The sequence below is a fragment of the Larimichthys crocea genome, chromosome VI (assembly GCF_000972845.2).
Source record: "Larimichthys crocea isolate SSNF chromosome VI, L_crocea_2.0, whole genome shotgun sequence".
Classification (NCBI taxonomy): Eukaryota; Metazoa; Chordata; class Actinopteri; family Sciaenidae; genus Larimichthys; species Larimichthys crocea.
In genome coordinates, this window is record NC_040016.1 from 9819552 (window position 1) to 9834015 (window position 14464).

At 38.8% G+C, this 14464-nt stretch overlaps 2 protein-coding genes across 10 annotated transcripts in view; one reads left to right on the plus strand and one right to left on the minus strand.

Moving 5' to 3' along the window:
* ampd2a (adenosine monophosphate deaminase 2a) overlaps positions 1-14464 on the minus strand; it is a 33241-nt gene that overhangs the window by 17870 nt on the left and 907 nt on the right. For 2 of the 6 annotated variants that reach the window (XM_019269536.2, XM_019269535.2), the window contains exon 1: positions 8779-9262. The exons of 3 other annotated variants lie outside the window; for them this stretch is intronic. In XM_019269536.2, coding sequence (XP_019125081.1) covers positions 8779-9229 — 451 coding nt within the window. In that variant the 5' untranslated portion in view covers positions 9230-9262. Of the gene's footprint in view, positions 1-8778; positions 9263-12722; positions 12743-14464 lie in introns of those variants that run through there. One more of the 6 variants, XM_019269538.2, reaches the window with a different exon arrangement.
* LOC104928134 (amphoterin-induced protein 1) overlaps positions 9170-14464 on the plus strand; it is a 45687-nt gene continuing 40392 nt past the window's right edge. Inside the window, exons 1-2 of one of the 4 annotated variants that reach the window (XR_003462397.1) lie at positions 9171-9306; positions 10959-11094. The gene's annotated coding sequence lies outside the window, so the exon portion shown is untranslated. Of the gene's footprint in view, positions 9307-10104; positions 10935-10958; positions 11095-14464 lie in introns of those variants that run through there. The other 3 variants (XR_003462398.1, XR_003462399.1, XM_019269501.2) reach the window with 3 other exon arrangements.

Below are 14464 nucleotides of genomic sequence, written 5' to 3' on the forward strand. Positions count from 1 at the left end.
GGCTTGCTCTTATTTATTAATTTGATATATTCTAATTGGCTTATTGCTGTTACTTAATGTTTTACTGCTATCATGTCTCTTTAATTCGTGTGCTTATTGTTGATGCTTGAGTGTTATCCGAAAGACTAAATAAACAGAGACTTTAGTTGATTCACGATTCAAATCATATAAATGTGATTGTCACATTCCCATTCATACTGCATGCCACGTGAGCGACTCTACCAATCACATGACGCTGTTTCCTTCCTCTCTTACATGGCGGCCTGTTCGCCCTGGGTTGCCCTGTTTCACAGTACAAGAAATCTGTTGTGCTTCAGTTTGAGCTCTATTTTTAGTGAATTTTTGTAAAGATCGTCGTGGAATTTTCCAGACGACGGTCAAACAAATATAGGCACACAAGAGACACACACACAAACATCGGCTTGAAAGACACACAAAAGGCAGACACAAGCCACGCCAGGTACTGAATTCTGGACAGATCCTCATTTTTGTGCAATACCATCACATACACATGACCAACCCCACAACTGGAGTCAAGCCAACAATGAAGTACACAAGACTCAGGGGAAACTATGAGGATCATTTTGTTCTACTTGTCTGATTCATAAGTGAGAGTTTGATTTAAATCTTTCATTTTACAGTATCTCAACAAGTTAATATAGTGTAGTGACCCAGTTTGGTTGGCAGAGAGCTGTTCAGACCTGTTTAGCCTTCAGGTTACTACAGTACAATGCCTACCGCATTCTTAAATCGGAGAACTTTCTTCATGGGAAGTGCTCAGTCGTTAGATTTGCATGTTTGAAGTCCAAAAGGAGTATTAGAGATTAACTCCTGTTGTACTCGTAGGCTGTATTCATAGTTGTTTATTATAGAGAACAAAGATAGACTAAGACTTAATATGTATTTTAACAGCAGAAGAAACTTCTACAACCTCTACACACTAAAATATCATAGATACTAACCACAATCAACACCCACTCACCGCCCACAGTATTGGAAAAAAAAAGTTGACCTAGTTACACAATACTGCCGTTGCTCTAGCTGTGCAGCCTGTTACATGATGGACCTAAAATATGGTGGTCAGTGATGTTTACACATCCTGTCTGCTGTCTACTAAAGAGGGCAGACGTTTTCACAGGTCAGCTGAGGTCTAACTGCTTCACAGGAAACCGACCATCTATTTGGAGATGTTTGCTTTGAGAGAGACTCGATTTTAAAAAGGATTAAAAGGAGCTTTATTAAGAGTCAGCATGGTTAAAGGTTTAACAAAGGTAAAAATCACAATTTGCAAAGTCAAGTGCAAAGCTTAAAATGTTCCTGGAATTATGAAGAAATGGAAGAACTCTAAATTTAAATTAACCTTAACAGTTTTCTACACATAGGGTGAAAATTGATGTGTCCTATTTTCATCTCAGGCTGTGTAATAACACAGCAAGTCAATCAACAGAGGCTGCTGCTGCAACACAAAGTCACATCCAACTTCTAAACAGGCTATATAAACTATCACTTGTGATTTATTTAAACAGGGACAGTGCACATTAAAAAAACACTTATCCAAGAGGCTATTTTGAGAGATGATACAAAGTCACCCTTAAAACAGAATATATGATTAAACTTTGTCTGTGTAGAATTATTATCATAAACTCCCTATTCATTAAAACATGTTCCAGCAACTTACTTTTTTTTTCTGCATTTGAACCGATTACATAAACTAGAGTAAAGTAAACAATGTGACTGTTGGTACAAAGTAGAGTTGCATCACACAAGATTATTTTTATGTAACAATGATTTTTAACTGTGATCAGAACCGTACTTACATTTTTCTGGTGTTGCAATGTTTAAACTGTCTCTAGAGCAGTGGTTCTTAACCTGGGTTCGATCGAACCCTAGGGGTTCGGTGAGTCGGTCTCAGGGGTTCGGTGGAGCCTCCGCCCTGGAATTTTTTATACCATTTGTTACAACATATCTTTGTGAGCAATCGTTTTCGAGGATGCTGGACATAAAAACTAAGAAAAGGAACAGACTTTGCTGTGAAAATGACATGAGACTGGCACTTGCCAAGGTGAAGCCATGCATATCTGAACTGGTCTCTCAAAGGCAACAGCAGAAGTCACACTGAGGTAAGTTGTTGTGAGTTCATGCACTGTGTTGGTTTTGTTATTTGAACAAGGTGATGTTAATGCACGGTTCATTTTGTGCACCATTCAAAAAATCATATTTTATTTTTTACTAAAGAAGGGTTCGGTGAATGAGCATATGAAACTGGTGGGGTTCGGTACCTCCAACAAGGTTAAGAACCACTGTTCTAGAGGATATTCATTCACTTATTAGGAACCCTATAGAAGGGTCTTTAGATGCAGATGTAGTCTCACTGCTAGATGCCATTAAATTCAGACCTCTTAAGGTGGAAATTGCATCTCTTCTATATAGGGTAAATGAGTATATGTTCTGCTATTGATGACATTACTTCAGAGCAAACTGTGACGTTTGCTGCCATAAGACAGCTACGGGTCGGTTTTCCTGTCTGAGGTTTGGTGTCTGTTTTCAACCCAGCTTCTGTTATGCTATTATCTCTGTTGTGGTCAAGAGACTGAGCAACAGCACAGTGGAGTAGCTGTGAACCACTTTCGCTCCCTTTCTCCCAGGAGGAACACAAGAGGTGGCATTATTGTTAAGCAAACCTAATCTCTAACCCTGCACAAATATTCCCATGTGAATACAACAGGACAAACATTCCAACTAAATACTCATAGCTTCCCAGCATTCAGACTCATGTTGTGAATCTCCATCAGGAAAGTTCTCAAAACAATAAATCCTCCCTGCTGCCCATCACACGCAAATACACAAAAACAGTAACTGCATACCTATGTGTCAGTGCAGCTCTCACCATATCTGAATATAGCAAAGAGGAGCCCTGTGACACTTGACACTTGCCAACATTTAGCACACTGTACTTAGACACTTACACACTGTCTGGACTACAAGAGGTTAACATCTCATCTGTGAGACTAAAGGTGTGTCAGGGATCAAAGCTGGAGGCGAAAGGGTGTTGACTGTTTCACTGCTTCACTGACAAGGCTAAGTGAGGAGGCTACTGATAACATAAGTCCGGCTTTTTACGAACTTAGATACAAACTCACGTGTACATGCATATGCTTTTTTACCGCTAACTTTATCTTAAGACTCACCGTTCCTGCTTTGATTTCATGTCAGAACACAATAAATGCTAAAAAAAGTCTAAATAAAAGTTTACGCTGTACGAGCTTTTACTGACTTAGCTGCATATTTACTTTTGACTATACGACTTCCAGATGTTTCACTACTGTATCGATTAATTGACGTCTTTGCAGAGTCAAAAAAAGAGTGAGAAACAGTTTATAAAATCACAAAAAAAAGGCAACACATTTTAATAATATAACAGAGAAAATTCAATTCTCATATTTGAGAAGCTAATCTGCGTTTGTTAATGACAAATGACTGAAAGGGTCGATTAATTCCCTGACGATAGGCAATTCGATTAATCCACTAATCATTTCAGCTCTTGACTTTCTAAGAAAATTTCAACTTTCTCACAAAGGAGAACACTTCAGTTATCTGATACGCACAGGAATGCATAAACGCGAACACCACAAATCGATGAATTTGCTTCTCGATATGACCTGACATTAAGCAACGAAGAGCAGTTTAACAATTCTGATAACTGCAAGGGGGGCTTATCAGACTATCTGACTGGATCAGGGTTGACGGACTGTGGATCCCACATTTCACCCCACTGCCAAGAATGTGTGATTTATTCTCAGAGCTCTGTTGTGACCAGTACACTGTGATGTACGTGACTGTGTGTCAGACAAACATATATAGGTACTGCATTTTTTTTTTACACATCTTTAGTGTGGAGGTGCATGTATTCCTAAACAAAGTGAGAATATGAGCTGGTAGATCATCGGGTAAACAGGGGAGTGGTAGGTTAGCGATTCGCTGACTCACTGAGGTCATAGGACAATAAAAAAAAAGTCTGTCAAGAACCAAGCATCAGCTGACGCTGGTTCATCTGTGATCAGGTGAGGTGGATTAATGAAAACGGAAATCTTCAATAGGCACCGTACCAGGAACAGAGAGAGACCGAAGCTTAACTGTACCTCAGCGATGAAATACAACCCATTCTAACACACGGTGTACAAGCACTGTCTGTCAGCTTGCAAATCACCCCAGTGAGATATGTTGTGTCCAATGGCATGATGTTGAGTGTAAGGGGTGTGTACTCATGCTGTGGTGATGATTAAAAGGACAGATATTGTAACTATAGCTGTTATCTACACACACCCCAGTAACGACAGCCCCACCTGTTGGCATTATGGCTTTCGAGGCCTTGGTTACTGGTTCTCCAAAATCCCTTTTTCCAGAACGGACACACTTCTTCTGATACATAGGAAGTAACTGGGCTATTCATAGCAGAAGAAAGCCCTGGAATTTTCCACCCAAACACGGAGCAAACTGGTCCTCAGTCATGTCAGACTACAGAACAGCCAAAGACCCCAGACACTGACAGCTAGCCACTTGTTAAAAACTGATGGCCTGACTTTGCAAAACACTTTCACTGTCAGAGACTCCCTCTAGAGGTGAGACAGGAAAGTGCAGAACTTGTACTTATTAAATATGCTGTTAAAATTTACTGAAAGGTAATTAAACAGAAAATGTTTTTAATATTTTATCAAATCCTATACTAAGGCCTAAGTTCAAACTGGAGTGTTTTGTAATAGAAAAGTCATTATTACCATACCTTATAGTTAGTCCCAAACGTGTCCTCAATTGTTTCTTCAATGCTTCAAATTTAACAATTTAACAATATATTTAGTTGTGCTTTGTCTATCGGTGGTGAAGAAAACAATCCTACGGACACCTTTACAGCAGGAGCAGATGACATCTACAATATGCTTGAACATCCACCACCACAATTGTGAAGTTATGGGGCCCTGAGCAGGAACTCCCAGTTTTTGCTTGTCACGTGTTTTTATCTGTTGCGGGGCCCATGGGGTGGGGGTGGGGGTGGAGTGAGGCGGGTAGGTGAGCGCAAGTATTGCTGATTGTGTTGGTTAAAGTCCATAGGGTAACAATGTGTATATGTCCTAATGATTCAGTAGGGAGTGTATGAAAAACCCCCAAGGTGTAATAGATTAGAGCCCACATGACTCAGCAAGTCATGAGTTACTGAATGAGACTACACATGAATTGAAGAGAGAAGCCCACAGATGGTATAGCATGTATGAGAGGAACATTATGTCTGATTAATGATAAACCAGAACCAAGGGAGGCTGAAGGGACCGACAACCAGTCAACTACAGACTGGAGCAGGATGTATTGTGAGTAGAAAGCATACGAATTAATGTCGAGTTGACAGTTTCAGTCAGTCAGTACTCAAAATGAGCATGCTAGAAACACTGAAGGGATCACAGTACTTTACAAACTTTATTAAGTTGACAACCCAAATTCAAAAGAACAAAGACTGCGACAAACTTATCTGTCAAGACACACTACCAGACAGCCTGCAGATAAATGCTACACAAGGCTGTGTCAAGTTAGAGCCCAGTAAGTTGGTGAAAAGATCAAAGTAAGGGTCTCTGTATAAGATCAGATCACAACAGAGAACACAGCAGTGAGAGGAAGAGAGAGGAATTCCCTCCACCTCTTTGGCAGATACTTTAACAGCCTCTATATATTACGTCATATGGCTCTGGCTGCAAAGCAGGGACATTACATATTCTGCTTCATGCGAGGCGATGAAGGTCTAGTGGGAGAGAGCAGCCCGTAGGCTGAGAGAGATTCCTGCAGATGAAAAAATGTAAATGTGCAGGAGCGCTGAAGATAAGAATTTATTTGGAATGAAGTGAACCCTAATCTTTGAAAAGAAATACGCCATGAAGCAGAGCTATTTCTGGTGGTGCTTACGAGTTGTAACACAAGAAATATTGACGTCTTCGGTTCACGACGTGGATCGAAAAAACACCAGCTTCTCAAGCTGCAGCTACAGTAGATTTCTCTGCAGCATCGAGAAAGCTAACAGACTGGTGTGGCGAGATGGAAGTACGATAATGGGTGGCCTACATGTGGCTCTTATGACTGACTGGGAGTGCAGAGGGCTCAGCCAGGCGGCTAATTGAGAGGACTTAAATGACTGCATGGATGGAGAGACCTCTAAGTTATTTATTACTGCAGCAAAGACGGGCTTCCTCAGCAAATACTGTATAGCGCGTGTTAGTGTGAGTTACAGCTTAAGATCTGCTGCCGTATCCCTCCAAACACCCTCACAGTGTTTGTGCTGTGTTACGGCAAACTGAAGGAAGAAGCTTCAAATTACATTAATATCAACTCGTAATTGCTTCAGAGATAAACTGCTGCTTTCTCTCTTTCTAGTTTCTCCCCACAGAGACCAGTCAGCATCAACTTCAAAGGTAATCATAGAGCTACAATCCTTTGGCCTGTATCCCATCACACTAAAAAGTTAATGAAACCCCTACGCATACCTTGTGAATTGACACTACCGTTACACTAATTAATACAACGCCATGCCAGAAAGATACAGGCCTGTGGTAACAACGTCCAATTAGAATCAGAATCAGAATCAGAAGTACTTTATTAATCCCCGTAGGGAAATTGTTTTTGTTACCGCAGCTCCCAAACGGTAAGTGATAGTAAGAAAACAGTAGTAAGAAAACAAAACTTTAGCAATATACCCTATACAATATGCTATTTAGAATGTCAACATCTATAATATCTTATTCATAGAGTAGCATTTGAGATTGAGCTGCTTTGTTATATTGATTTTGTAAGTAAGAATGGTCATAAATTTCAAGTCAAGTAAAGTAGCTCAGACCAAAACAATCTAAACGAAACTACATTTCCTAAATTTGATTTTGTTGCGATCCATCCAATGTGATTAAAAAGTCGAGAGCTCAAAAATATACTTTGAGATTAAATCAAGGTTTATTATAGCATCCACACCTAATATATATTATTGTATAATAATATATTTTATTGTGTCTAAATTAGGGCTGTCAATCGATTAAAAAAAATTAACTAATTAATCGCAAACACTTCTGTAATTAATCGCGATTAATCGCGATTAATCTATCAATAAATATATCAATAAATTAAATGCATTTTTCTGAGACTGAAGCTTATAATGAATATTTATTTATGTAAAATGATCAAATTAATGTAGAATAAACACAGAGAAAGTAAATTTAAATTCATTCATTTTATTGGCTTAAGGTGCACATATGCACAGTGCAAATAGAAAAAAGCCAAAATGAGGAAATATACTGACGTGTGCCACACTCCTGTAGTGTAGACTGGGTGTTTTGCTTTGAGGTGATATGTTAAAGTTGTGTTACTTCTGTGGAATTTAAATTCGGATTTGCAAACTGTGCAAATTGCCTTGTTTTTGTCCAACGAGCCCTGGGGCAACTTTTTAAAATGAAATGTTCCCCCTAAAAGTCCTTATCCATCTTTACGCCATAGACCTCCTTTAGTTAGGATAGATCATAGACATATATACATAGACGCCGCATTGAGCGGGTTGGTCCGTTGTTGCGATACGTTAACACGTCCGCCATATTGGATGTGGCAGATCTGCCCGTAAACTAATACAAGCAGGGCCGGTTTTAGCTGTGGGCAATGTGGGCGACCGCACAGGGCGCAGTCTCCGTGAGGGCTTTAAGTTAATGCCTCTTATACACCCATTCACACACACACTAATATATCTGGGAAACAAAGCTACACTTTGCCACATCCAAAATGGCGGCCTCCACCGGAAGTAAACAAAACCGCGTTAATTGCGTTAATTTTTTTTAACGCGTTAATTCTTTAAAATTAATCGACCAAATTAACGCGTTAATTTTGACAGCACTAGTCTAAATATAATATGCCCCTTAAAGCAACATTACATAAAGATTCATATTGAATCATAAGAATACATTACTTATGATCAAAAACTAGTGAGTTGACAACTTTGCTTGCAGCCAAACATCAAGCAAGTGCAACAACACAAGACATAGCAACCCTAATATTACTTAATAGTCCAACAGCTCCAAGAAGTCCAAGAAGCCCAGCTCGTCTTTCAGCTGAAACCCTGTGATCCAAACACCTCTGGTACAAACATTGGCACTCCCCCAGCTCTCTGACCTCACAGACAGAGCATCCCGGCTAAAAAACTGAGCTAACATTTGCTAATAGCAGCTATGAAGAGAAAATATCTTCCACATAAAATATGATCCAGTCTCACCAAAAGAAGTGAAATGATGTGATCATACCTGGAGCACAAAGTTACATAGCAAAAGAACAGGTGTACAGTGTGTGACGCCGTTCACCTGATTAGACCTTAATGTAGTATCAACATTTAAATCGTTATAGTTATTTTTTGACATTTCTTACACTGAATACTGTAATTTAAAAAATAAATTATAGATAGATTAACTTGGTTGCAGCCCTAGTTTAATTCAAATATTCTTTGTAGTGACTTGCATAACAGTTCCACACAAAACAGCATCCATGGTAAACATACAGCATCAGCCAAAGCTTCGAACAAGTCAACCACTGTTTCAACAACAGACACAAAATTGAGCTACAAACTACAGTTGCAGCAGTCCCCATCTTGCAGCATGGGTTCTTAAAGGCAACTGAACCATCATCAGCATCTCAATAATTTCCTTGCCTCACATTTACATAACAATTGAGAGTTCATTCATGCTCTCTATGGGACCCCTTCAACCAAACACTCACCAGGGCTGGTGGTGCTCTGCAGGCTCCCCCTCTTGCAAAACGGGGATTTAGGTTTAGGCTTCCCTTGTCCATCGTTGGTGGAGGAGGAGGAGGAGGAAGAGAATGACATCTTGCCGCCCGTGCTCCTGTCACTACTGGAGCAGAGCGAGTCAGAGCTGTGCAGTGACCAGCAGAGGGAGAGAGGAGCACTAGCTCTAATGGTGGAGCTCTGTCTCATGGTGGGGCAGCGGGGCGGCAGGACCCATACTGGGCCGGGAGAATCTCCTCTGCAGAGTTGACTCCTCCTCCCAGCCCGCAGCAGGTCAGCAGGCGTGCTGCACAGCGACAAGCAGAAAGGCAACCTGAGGCTTCCCTTACTCCTGCTGGGGGCCATCCTCCTTGGTTGCCCTAGCAACCAGGGAATGAGTTTCCTGTAGCCTGTACAGTAAAAAACAGCCGTCGAGGAGGGCATCGTAGATCAAAGTGTGTTGCTAGCATGACAGCCAGCAAGCCCGGAGAGTGGCTACAACCCGCCAGCTGAGCACCAAGGTGAGTGAAGGACAAAAGTTTTTTCCACTCAGCTATAAATAGTAATTAGACACGCTGGATATCATAAGAATGTGTTTACAAAAAGGAGAGGATCCGGATGAAGAGCAAGTGACAGAAAAAAAAAAAAGAAAGTAGAAAAAAAGTCAGAGGATAAGCACAGAAACCAGCTGAGTAGTGAACTCTGCTAGAGAGATCCCGAGAGCAGACAGCCTGAACACACACAGCACAGGCCCGCCTTACGTGAAGTCTTATAAATAGTGACGACCAATGAAAGCAATGAAAGCGACGATATCAGATTTAGCTGGTATCCTTAATGCCCATTTGTTTTCCAACTAATTTTGGCCAAATAAAAGAAAACTGACACATGAAACTTGTTCTAAACAAAACTGTAACATGAATGTCATTGTTAGCTGCTGTCCAATAACTTACCAGCACCGAAGGTTTCTTTATTTTTTTCTACTTCTTTTAAACTTTGCTTTTTTGACACTTGATGCTTTCTTTAAAAATCCACATTAACCAGTTAAATTACTAATAAGTTAAGGCTGTTGTGTTCATCACACTCATATACATCATACAGACAATCCACAAACACATTTTTACTGCGTGTGATCCAGAGCCAGCCCGTGGCATAGGCAGTATAGGCAAACGCTAAGGGCACCGTCCAAAAAACGAACTTTCACTTTTCTTATACTAAAACTCCTTAGCACTACTATTTCTTGATATGAAAAAATAAGCCCACGTTAATTTAACTGAATAGCAAAGCCTATTAAATAATAATAACAATAATTCTCTCCTAAGCCCTACTCTCCTCTGACTGATTAGACTGTACCAGTCTCAGTTTTCTGACGTCACCTCGTTATTGACAATAATTATGTGAAAACGACAAAAACTCTTTGGTGCCTGGGAAAGGAAGAAAAAAAGAAGAGGAGGAAAAACTCAACAAAGACGGAGGTACGGTAGAGATAATGTCATGTATTTATTTGTCTGTTGCTGAACGACAGTAACTTTTAGTCTAACGCGGTTTTATAATCAATATAAAGCGTTCGCTTGTTTTGACATCAGTTAATGTGATGGAGCGGCCTGACAGCTGTTATGGAAAATAATAACGTGGGTAACTTCTCCCACCTTACATTTCTCAGGATGATTTGTAAAGATTAGATCTATTCAGCAGGTGTTATACATCTGTCTGCATGTTTATTGACATGTGTTTAACTAGTGTTTGCTCTGCTTGTAATAGTCATTTTCCACACCTTCATATATTAGAGTTGTACGGCTGGTTGTTTGTTGCGTTGCAGTTCATACTGTCTAAAGTGTGTTTATAGTGTTAAACTTTACATCAGTTTTAAAGTGCACATCATTAATGCTAATACTTCATAACTTAGCATTCCCATATGTTATATTACACTGCAGTTTATTGCTTCTTTGCATTCTACTAATCAGCAGTTCACTATAATGATAATAAGATTGCATCTAATTTGCATTTCAGAAATAATTGCATTGTATATGATGTGATAAATGAGACAGAATAGTGGAAATCATGCCTCTCTTAAGTTTTTCAATTTTATTATTTTGTTTCATTTTTTGGTATTTTGTTTTTTTATGATTAGACTGCAACACCCAATGGTTTCACACCACACCTCTTATCTCTTCAGGTGTGCTGCTGAGATATCTGAATCCCACCCTGCCAGTCTTGGGTGCCAGTTATCTCCACTTCAGCAACATCGAGTGATCCTCCTGTCGCCTCCACCTCTTGTTTACAATTTTTATTTTGTGGGTATATATATATGTGTGTGTTTATTTAATTTAATTGCATTTTTGTACATTACCTATTTTTGATTTATTTGTATTTTTATTTGATTTTATTATCTTTGTGTTTACTGTTTTGATCGGGCAACTTGTTTTGTAAAAATAAAATAAAAAGTCAAAGACAAAGTTATTCAGTTTCTTGTGTGTTTGTATGTAAATTGGCAGTGCTGCGATGCAAGGGGGTCGGGCACCACCCTAAATCTTGCCTCGGGCGCCACATTGGTTAGGCCTGGGACTGGTGTGATCATGTTAACTCTAATTTGGCTTTTCAAAATAATATGTTTTTCTCAGACACTCCATGGCATGGCTCAGTGAAATAATAAATTCAAATATATTATATATTGTTGTATAATCTATATTACTATTAAATATTACCTTGTCACACTTGTACAGTGTATAGATCTTTTTTTGTATTTACTATTTTATAATATTCCTTTTTTTTTTAACCTAAAATTCTATTGTCTTATATTTATTGTCTTATATTTCAGCTTATTTTTATTGTGTAACAGACACATAATAACATATAATAGTTATGTGTAGTGCTGTTACACAATTAATGCTCACACATTTCATTGTATTGTTGTGTTACTGTGTTAACATGAACCTGAAAACTGAAAATACTGAAGCGAGGCAACTGACATAATTTATTGACTGACTGTCAGCCAGTTCAAATCATACAAAAACGTATTATTTATCACATATAATCACACACACAAAATTCAAAATAGGTTGTAATAAGAAAAATAGTGACTCTGCAATAATAATCAGTGTATAATAACAACAACAACACGAATAAGGGAACAAACAGTCCTAGCCGGTGCCCTTATACTGTGTGATCCTGGAGGCTTGAGGGCAGACACTCTCACAGTTGGACAGGACAGACCGTAGTCAGAGCATGAGTGCTACAAAAAAAGAGTACAGATCCCCACCTAGTGGTGTGAAGCTTTTATGCAGTTGGACAAAAACATGTTTGTCCCCTCTGTGCTTACAGCTGTTAAAGCAGCCTCAGTTTGCCAAATCTAAAAGTGTACAGACACTAGACCTTTCTAGCAAACATTTCACTTGTACATTAACAAAACCCACAGCGTTAAAGCTCTTCGCCAAGCAATTCTCTTGATAATTTTATGAAGTTTTATACACTGTTATCAGGAATAAAACTTGGTAAATACAGTTTCAAATACACAGTTACTGTTGTCTGTTAACTCTCCAGTATTGAAGACTTCCTAACTACCCAACCATTCACTCATTTCCCTGACCATCATCACTGTGCTTTAACATTTCAGAGATGTTGCAACTGGATTTCGCTCAACATGTTTGCTCAAGCAAACTGGCCTCTGGCATAGCAGTACAGCCTGAACTTGATCAACTATGAACAAGAAGTACAAGAAGCCAAAGCTTATCTTTGCAAGTGAAAACAAAAAATCTTGTTTCTGGGTGTCTCCGGCCTTTTCTGAAATCTGACCCAGTTTTTCAGAAAGCTGACTCTCGCCATCTGGTGCAGCAGAAAAGACTAAAAAACACAGAGGCCTACTTTTATCTGAAACAAAACTCTTAACTCCCCCCATGAACATTATACTAAAAGCAAATGACTTACATCCTTTAGGCCTTACCTGGTAACAGGATAAAAAGCCTGATAGCTCTTGTTATTCCTTCAGTGGTTTTCTCTTTGCTCTCTGCTGCTTAAGTCAGGCTCTGTGTCTACACCCTTTTGCTAAAAATGAGACTACTGTGCATATCACTGGCTGCTGGGAGATTTTTTTTTTCTTCACTCCTTCAAGGCAAAGCTCTTGGAATTTAGCATCTTGTTTGCAGAGGCCACACACCAGAAATAAAACAGTGTTTTCACTTTACATAGAGAACGTGAAATGTAAAACGCCATGAAACCAAACTGAACAAAGCATAACTTTCTCTAATTAGGTTAGATTCAAAGGCTGATGATGCCAAACTTACGTATTGTATGTGTTTGTAAAGCAATGTGAGAGCTTTTAATCACTTCAGTTTAAAAGAAGGTAAGAGCTCCTCCATTATTATTCTTCCTAGTGTCTCCAAATGAATGGAAAACATACAGAGATTTTGATAATACGGTTGAAATATTTCAAGGAAAAGTTGTAATATATAAAATCCCCTGTAGTACAGAAGTCCGAGCAGTATGTGAGCTTTAATAAATAAGAAGCTTATTATTAGAGACTTTAACCCTGTGTGTCTCTGTACGGACATTTTTGTCCTTTTTCAGTTTTTTAATCTTTCAGAAATATTCAACACACAATGTAAAAACACATCCCGTTCACTAAACAATCCTTTGTCCACGTATTCATTTTGAGGTACTTCTGCTACTTGAGTGTTTCTATTTTGTGCTCCTTTATATTTTTAATCCACTACAATTCAGAGGTAAACAGTGCATTTATTTGAAACCTTAAATTACTTGGAGGTGGATTTAGATTAATAATATAATATAAATTATGATGTATTATTATGGATAAAGATGCGACTAAAGATGCCCTTGTAAAAATTCTTAAGCTTCCACCTTTACCAGCTGTAATATTAAATTAGTGCACACATTAAGATATATATATTGGAAATATAACTTGTATTCTGCACAATGAGCTCTTTGAGTGTATTTTGATAATACAATACTTTGTGATTTTATTTCTATACTTTTCTACTTTTATATTTCTGTACTTAAATAACAGATTAAAGTATTTCTTAAATTACACTGGGGAACACAATTTTTGTTGAGTTAGGTCTGACAGCTGCTTTTTAACTAGTTTTTGGGTGCAGAATCCAAAACTGATCTCAGTTTTTCTCTATCACGTCAAGTTTTTGAACTATAGGATCCCTGTTTTCTTAAAAAACTGTGCTTGTTTTCATTAAACAAAAATTTGCAGTCTGTGCAACTATCTTTTTGCTCTCGCCAAACCACGGGGACACCAAATGCCAACTTTTCACGCGTCCCTTTGGTCTGTAAACTCTCCACACACTGCTTGCACACTTTGTGAGGGGCCCGTGGCTTGTTGTCTTGTCACAGAGTTTTACTTTAAAATATGCAAAATATGCTTGTTTGACAAATGCATTGATGTTTGCCCTCTAACTACCACAAATATAGCAAAAGGAGTCAGGGTTGTTTAGGCATTTGGGACGAGAAGTAGCAGGAGCAGACATGATCTGGAACAAAGGAAATACATACCTATGGAAATAAAACACTAAGATGGAATAGTTACAAGCATTGAAAACTACAAAAACAGCATAAAACGGTGTGCCCATGATTACAAGGTGAAGAGAAAAGCCAGCACAGATCCTCTTCATTCCTACTATGTCAGCTTTGCAGATATTGATAGTACTGACCTATCGGGAG